General features: G+C 46.8%; 1 protein-coding gene across 1 annotated transcript; it reads left to right on the top strand.

Moving 5' to 3' along the window:
• Positions 1 to 655: 655 nt before the first annotated feature.
• Positions 656 to 6,050, top strand: LOC124707006 (mitogen-activated protein kinase 10-like). Its single transcript, XM_047238670.1, has 10 exons — positions 656 to 771; positions 1,742 to 2,150; positions 2,894 to 3,021; positions 3,110 to 3,169; positions 3,711 to 3,860; positions 3,961 to 4,116; positions 4,258 to 4,469; positions 4,560 to 4,655; positions 5,084 to 5,229; positions 5,319 to 6,050. Exons 1-10 carry the CDS (start codon positions 745 to 747, stop codon positions 5,696 to 5,698), a joined length of 1,764 nt encoding a protein of 587 aa, XP_047094626.1. The 5' UTR covers positions 656 to 744; the 3' UTR covers positions 5,699 to 6,050.
• The last annotated feature ends 1,310 nt before the right edge of the window (positions 6,051 to 7,360 follow it).

Genomic DNA, 7,360 nt, shown 5'->3' with positions numbered 1-7,360 from the left:
ATATTAATGAAAGCCAATAGCATGGCATGCGTATGTCAAAAGTTTTATCCAGCTGCAGTGAACAAGTGCACCAGTTCTATCAGCTACGCCTTACTATCTTGGAACACGGTCACTTGCAGCGTGTGACCAAGAAGCGCGATCATGTGAGCCGCATGTGGAGAAGGTGCGCGTACGTCACGTTCGCCATCGAAAGTTGCAACAAGAAAAGACCGATTTCTCCCTCAGAAAGAAAAACAATAATGGAGCACTATACGAGGTGGATAGTAGGCGGGCGGTGGTTGCCGACGCGGAGATGCGGATCGGACGGCTGTGAGGCAGCTTCCCACGCCATGTGGCCCACACTAACGCACGCACGCACATTCACAATAAGAAGAAGAAGCACAGGAGGAAAGAAGCAATCTTGTAGATTAACGGCAAGTCGGCAGCGAGCAAAAGGAAAGGCCACGGCCAAGAATCGCTCGCGCTGCAATCTGCCTCCGGCCTCCCCCCGCTCCCGCCGTCCGGCTCTCCTCTCCCTTCGCCGGCGGCCGCGAGATCGGGGCGGAGGAGATACAGAGGCCCCGATCTGCCAGCGGCTTCGCCTCGCCGCGGCGCGTGGATTTGAGGGCGGCGCCGGCCGAGCTGCTAGCGCCGGCGCAGGGTTTGGCGTGATCGGGAGCCGCCTCGGAGGGTGCGCGCTCGTTTGCGGAGCGGGGTTGGGTTGCGGGGATCGACCGATCCGTCCGTCCGGTCCGGGAGGCCGGAATGCAGCAGCAGGGGCAGATGAGCAAGGTGGGTCGCCGTCCCCGCTCCTTCCAGGACCCCCGGTGCTCTTCCCGTATCTTCTCTCGATTCGAGTTATCTTATATTTACACAAACGAGCCGGTCGGTGTTTTCGAATCGTCGCTGCCGTATTTTCAAAATTTTGTTTCTTAGACGATTTCAACACTCGGTTCATTCATTGAGATTTCGATGCCTGCATCCTTGCTAGTATACCCGGAAACGTCTGATCTGCCCGTGCGATGCTAAAAGGACAAATGCCGATGCTTGCTGTCGATTTCAGTTCTTGGATGCAAGCGAGTCGGTCCTTTTTTGAATCGTCCGCTGCTGTGTTCCAAACTTTCCTGAAAGATTTTTCAAACTACTGCTAGTTCAACCTTATGCTGAGGTATCAGTTTCGGCACCCTTCCTGTCCCGTGGCCGAAACGCTCGATCTGGCATGTCTGCGAGAGGAAGAAAGAAAATGTCAAATGCAGTCGGTCGGTTCCAATGCCGCGTGCGTGGTCAGTAACCAACAGCTCATGCCTCACATGCGGAAGTTGACCGCGCTCTCGGTTGCCGCTTCCAGAATCCAGATGCCCTCTGTTCCGTGCCATGCCAGAGAAAATTAAACCAAACCGCAAGCTCCAGCCTTTCCCCCCCGTCGGTGCGCAAAAAATTATGAAGTTGCATTTCTTGTTGGTGCCGTCTCATGTGCCCACCAGCAACCGGACTTCATTGCCAGCAACTTGAAGGGGGACTGTTGATTATAGCGGCCACGGTGCTTTGGCTTCTTTATGGTTGGTTCAGCTGCAGTGCGGCGTGGCCATTCCAAATCTCTGTCGGTCTGCAATGATTATCTCTCTAACTAGCCCCACAAATCATGTGCCATTTCAGTTTGCCAAACTAACTGCTCAAAATCCTCTGTTGTGGCTATCTGTTCCATAGTTGTTTTTTTTTCAACAGTTTGCTGATTCAGTCCGCTCAATTCACTGTTTTTCAGAGTGCCGCGGATGTGGACTTCTTCACCGAGTACGGCGACGCCAACCGGTACAGGATCCAGGAGGTCATCGGCAAGGGGAGCTACGGGGTCGTGTGCTCCGCCCTCGATCTGCAGACGAGGCAGAAGGTGGCGATCAAGAAGATACACAACATCTTCGACCACGTCTCCGACGCCGCGCGCATCCTCCGCGAGATCAAGCTCCTCAGGCTCCTCAGGCACCCCGACGTCGTCGAGATCAAGCACATTATGTTGCCTCCATCCAGGAAGGACTTCAAAGATATTTATGTGGTGTTTGAGCTCATGGAGTCTGATCTCCACCAAGTTATCAAGGCCAACGATGACTTGACCAAGGAGCATTACCAGTTCTTTCTCTACCAACTACTCCGAGCCCTCAAGTACATCCATACTGGTAGGGAATCATTTTTTCCTTCAAGTCTATTGTTACTTTGGAGAACGATGTTTCACCATGAAGGTGGTGTTGTGTTGTAGTCTACACTTACATGGAGTGGGTCAGATCCCCTTTTCATGTCGTTTTCTTTCACTTGTCTTTCAAACACACGCTCGCCCCTGGGGCTTGTTCTTCAATATAAATAAGTTTGGTGATAGGTCAGTTATGGTTCCTCAGTGAGCAGAGCTAGATAATCTACATTGCGGTTTAGTCAACTGCTCAGTTGATACTTTAATTACCAAAGTGTGGCTTCTGTCAAGTTTAGTCAACCAAGAGAAGAAGATTAACCATAAACATGTATCATCCCTTTAAACACTTTTAAAATAATATCCCCTTACCTTACATATTTTAGCCTGCATTCTATGAATTTTCTGAAACTGATTTCCTTTTGAGCCGTAGATCATCCACAACCATAATGGATGTAAATTATGGTTATACCTTAGCAGACAAGATAAGTTCTGCACAATTATTGATGCAAAACCTTTGTTCACATCTTGAAAGTGAAATATATTGGTCTTTCTATATGGTAGCCACTCTTGTAAAGACACTGCAATTTGATTGCTCGTTGGAAAACTTGTTCACTTACTTGCCATATGTATTGAATTGGCACGGCAAAAAATTATGGCCCAATGCTTTTTCCTTTCATCACACGCCGTAAAAGAAATTACTCGATTTTTGCTAATACTGAGTTTATATGACTGCAGCTAGTGTTTACCATCGTGACCTGAAGCCGAAGAACATTTTAGCAAATTCTAACTGCAAACTGAAGATATGTGATTTTGGTCTAGCACGAGTTGCATTCAATGATACCCCAACAACAGTCTTCTGGACGGTATGTTGGTAGAAACTCTTATTATGTTTTCTGTAAGAGATTGGGTTAAGAATCAGACTTCACGGATGTCATACCTATCCCCATGCAGGATTACGTCGCAACAAGATGGTATAGAGCTCCAGAGCTCTGTGGATCCTTCTTCACGAAGGTGAGCTTTAGAATGCATGCTTGTTAAAAAAACAAAGAAACAGAATAAGGTGCTTAGTCTATTGACATGCTAGACTGTAACAGGACAACATGTTTATAATTGTCCTATCATGAACTTGATTCAGTTGTCAGTTGTGACATAATGTGGATTATGGTTGATGGCTCAGTACCATGGGTTATCAAATTTTTATCATATGAACATAGTATATGCGACATAAGTTCTCTGGTGAAATTTCAAATGCACTATGTACCTGTTCCGTTATAGTGGTTCCATACAGAAATGCTCAACTTCATAAATTTCCATGGTTTCTCCATTTGTCGGAGATATTAGATCTGTTCAGTCTTTTTTTTTTCATTTTATACTACCTGGCCTGTTTTCATTCCTGAATTTGATCTGAACATAATTCTTACCATGTTCTACACGATTACTGGATCACTATCGTCTTACTTCTAAGAACAATAAAAGCATCTTTATTTGTTACCAGGATTGTACTTCTATGCATTTTCTTATGTTTTGGGTTCTTGTTCCCTCTGAAATGCAGTATACACCTGCCATTGACATTTGGAGCATTGGGTGCATTTTTGCGGAGGTGCTGACAGGGAAGCCTTTGTTTCCTGGTAAAAATGTTGTCCATCAGTTAGACTTAATGACTGATCTTCTAGGAACACCTTCCGTGGACACAATTTCTCGGGTATGGCACTGAACTTAGGGGAGGACATATATTTTAGTTTATCTGCTGAATGTTTTCAGTGACTACACAATCTGAATTTATTAGTTTTGTTCCTTTCCAGGTCCGGAATGAAAAGGCAAGAAGGTACTTGAGCAGTATGAGAAAGAAAGACCCAGTTCCATTTTGTCAGAAATTTCCCAATGCGGATCCTTTGGGACTAAAACTCTTGGAAAAGCTATTAGCGTTTGATCCAAAGGACCGTCTAACTGCAGAAGAGGTAGTCTTTTGGTGCTATTTAATCATTCTGATATCTCGCTTTTTTTCTCTTTGTCGCATCATGCCTCTAACGCTGCTTGCAACACTAGTTGGTTATAATTGTGATGCACTAATGTTTCCTTCAATACTTATATTTTGTCAGGCATTGACTCATCCATACTTTAGAGGCCTTTCCAAGCCTGATAGAGAACCATCCTGTCAGCCAATCAAAAAACTGGAGTTTGACTTTGAGCACAGAAGAATGTCGAAGGATGATATAAGGGAGCTAATATTCCAGGAGATATTAGAATATCACCCACAATTGCTGAAGGACTACAGAGACGGCACAGAGAGGACAACCTTTCTATACCCAAGGTTTTCTTTTTTCTACGGCTGCATTCCGTCATTTCTGTTCATTGTGTCAAACTCTTACTGACCGCCATGCTTCGTGGTTATGTTTTTCAGTGCTGTTGACCAATTCAAGAAGCAGTTTTCTCATCTTGAAGAAAGTGATGGTAGTGGCCCTGTTCCAGGAGAGAGAAAACATGCATCCCTTCCTAGGTAATATCGCATGATATTCTTGTCTTCTGTTCATTTTGTCCTTCTATATTAACCGCACGGGTACAAAACTCTTAATGGTGCACTTTGAAGTGCACCCCTCATCTGCTCCATATTAATATTGTTGGTAATAGTTGATGGTCTGGATGGTGAACTGTCTTATAGTATAAACTTCAGAGTTAAGTGACTGGGATCTGTGACCTCAGGGTTCTCAAATTGTTAGGTCCTGTGTAATACTTTGTTGGTCTGTTCAGAAGTCTAAGTGATAGTTGATTAGTATGTGTTCAGAGCGTTGATACTTGAGACCCACTAGATACTAGTTTGTTTACTTTGTTGCGACTCGGTACTTGCATGTGCTTCTGGCCTTTCATCATTGTATGCTTATGAAGGAAAGCTTGTGTTATTGCTAATCTACATCTTCCTTTCTGCAGGTCCACTATTGTCCATTCAACTCCAATACCTGCCAAGGCACAACCTCCCGTGGCCCCATCGAGGGGCAGACCAATCTCCAATGAGACAGGAAGGTACCCTGGAAATGTTCCCAGTGCTGCTCAGGCTGCACACACGGCACAAGCAGGTGAGTTTTGCATTAATTTACTATACATGTTTCATTGATATTGTTCGGACTGTAAATTCTCATTTGTAAGATTATTTCCTATATTTCAGCATTACCTTACGAAAGTGGAAGCGGCAAATATCCTTACTCAGGGTACTCTCCCCAGCCACAGATCCCACAAGCATATGGGTATCATCATCAACCGCCCAGTGCTGGGCAACCACATGCCATTGGGGGCTATTCTTGTGCATACACCACCAAAGGCACGGTGGTTAATGTCGCCGCTCCAGGCATGAGAGCATCCTCCTACCAACATCTTCCAGCACCGTCGAAGAACAGCCCGCTGGACAGACTAGCGGCGGAAACCACTGACATTTACACAAGATCTCTCAATGGCATCGTGGCCGCCGCTGCGGCATCAGCCGGCACCGGGGGTGCTCACAGGAAGGTCAGCCCCACAGTGCCATTTGGGGTGTCGAAAATGTACTAGTGTTGCCTGAAATGACATGTTAGCATGTCTTCGGAGCTCTGAAACCGACTCCTCGCTGGGAAGCTGCTGCCCCTAGTAACTGGAGTCGTGGCAACAGATGGGGAAACTAATTGGGCTGAAATAACTGAGGGATGATGGTCGTCTAGAAGAGGGCAATGCGAAGATAGGTGATCTGAGGCAGCTTCTGATCCTCTCCCATCTCTTCTCTAGCGTTTTGTGCTTTACATATAGGCAGGGATTGTGTTGGTCTCTGCACACAACAGGGCTTGGTGACATGTGAGTTATTTAGTTGCAATTCAGCTGGTTGGTTAGCGGCTGTTTGGAAGCAAGCCAAATTGAAGATAAATTTGTACTATCTTGAACAACTACTCCCTCCGTTCCGGTATTCAGGTCTTACTAGAAACTGCAGCGTGACCAAGGTGGAAAATTACTGGCTCTTCCATACTTACTCTGATTGGCCGTTTTTTTATTTCCAGCTAAGCCTGCTATTAAGGAGGCATGCGATCCGTCAGTTTAGCTCACCCCTAAGTTTTGGGTTTGCATGCGCGCGGTATGGAGAAAAAGTCTCGCGCCATAATTCTAGGACATGCAGTTGCCAAATTCTTCCGAGTTTCCTTCTCCCTCCAAACTTTTCTCTGTCGCGCCCAAATTCTTCTCCGCTGATCCCTCGAAAATTCTAAAACAGCGCGCGCAATTAGCGTTTGATTTTAACCAACAGCGCCCAAATCCTTCCATAAATAGTCCATCGATTGGAACAGCCGATTCCAGTTCATCTAATCTCTCTCACTTTCCAACAATGGCGTTAGGCCAAGGTAGTTCCGCGCGGCGGCCTCGGCCGCTAGGTTTAGTTGGGCTACGTACAACAACCTTCACGCCGCCACTCGGGCAGAGGAACCTGCAGCCCGTCGTTCCCCCGGACAACCCTGTGCGCCGCGTCGGGCTAATGCGGCCACACGGTTCCTCCCTCGTCGGCGGGATCAACACCATCTTCTCTGGCGGCTCCATGGCTGGGACTTCGAGCGGGAGCGGCGCAGGGACTTCGAGCGGGAGCGGCGCAGGGACAGCGAACGGGAGCGGAAGCGAGCCACTTCAGGCCGTGCGGCGAGTGGGACTGAGCCGTCGCCGGCAGTTATCTCGGGCAAGCAGCATCGTCACCGTGGACCCTCCGTTGAATCTTGGCGGCGGCTTCCGCATCGACACCTCTTCGGCCTTCTTCCAGCACGGCAGTAGTAGCGGCATGGGTGGCAATATGGGTATGTGCTAGATCGATTCACGTTTCCTATCCTGTTCCTTGTTTAGATGATTGTGGACTGTTGTAGTTCTAGATGATTTCCGTTCATGCATGTATAGATGATTGTGTACATTTGTTTAGATGGACAAAGCCAGGAATATGAACGTGAGTGAAGTCAATGAAGAAGAGGAAGGTGAGAGCACAAACACAGCAGCGATGCATGCAAGTCTCTTTTCACATGTGCATGCAATGAAACGGTTTTACACAGCCTAAAAAAAAGGAGAGAGAGGGAATGTGGTGCGGCTGGGAATAATTCTAGGAGGTGAATAGTTAGACCATTAATTGAAACGGGCCTTATTTCATGGGTATTTTGGAACAAATAGTTTTTCACTAGGGGACTAGAATACCGGAACGGAGGGAGTAATTAAAGA

Source organism: Lolium rigidum, chromosome 4 (genome assembly GCF_022539505.1).
Source record: "Lolium rigidum isolate FL_2022 chromosome 4, APGP_CSIRO_Lrig_0.1, whole genome shotgun sequence".
Taxonomy (NCBI): Eukaryota; Viridiplantae; Streptophyta; class Magnoliopsida; order Poales; family Poaceae; genus Lolium; species Lolium rigidum.
The sequence above is the reverse complement of the archived record's forward strand: the minus strand, read 5'-3'. Positions and strand labels throughout refer to the sequence as shown.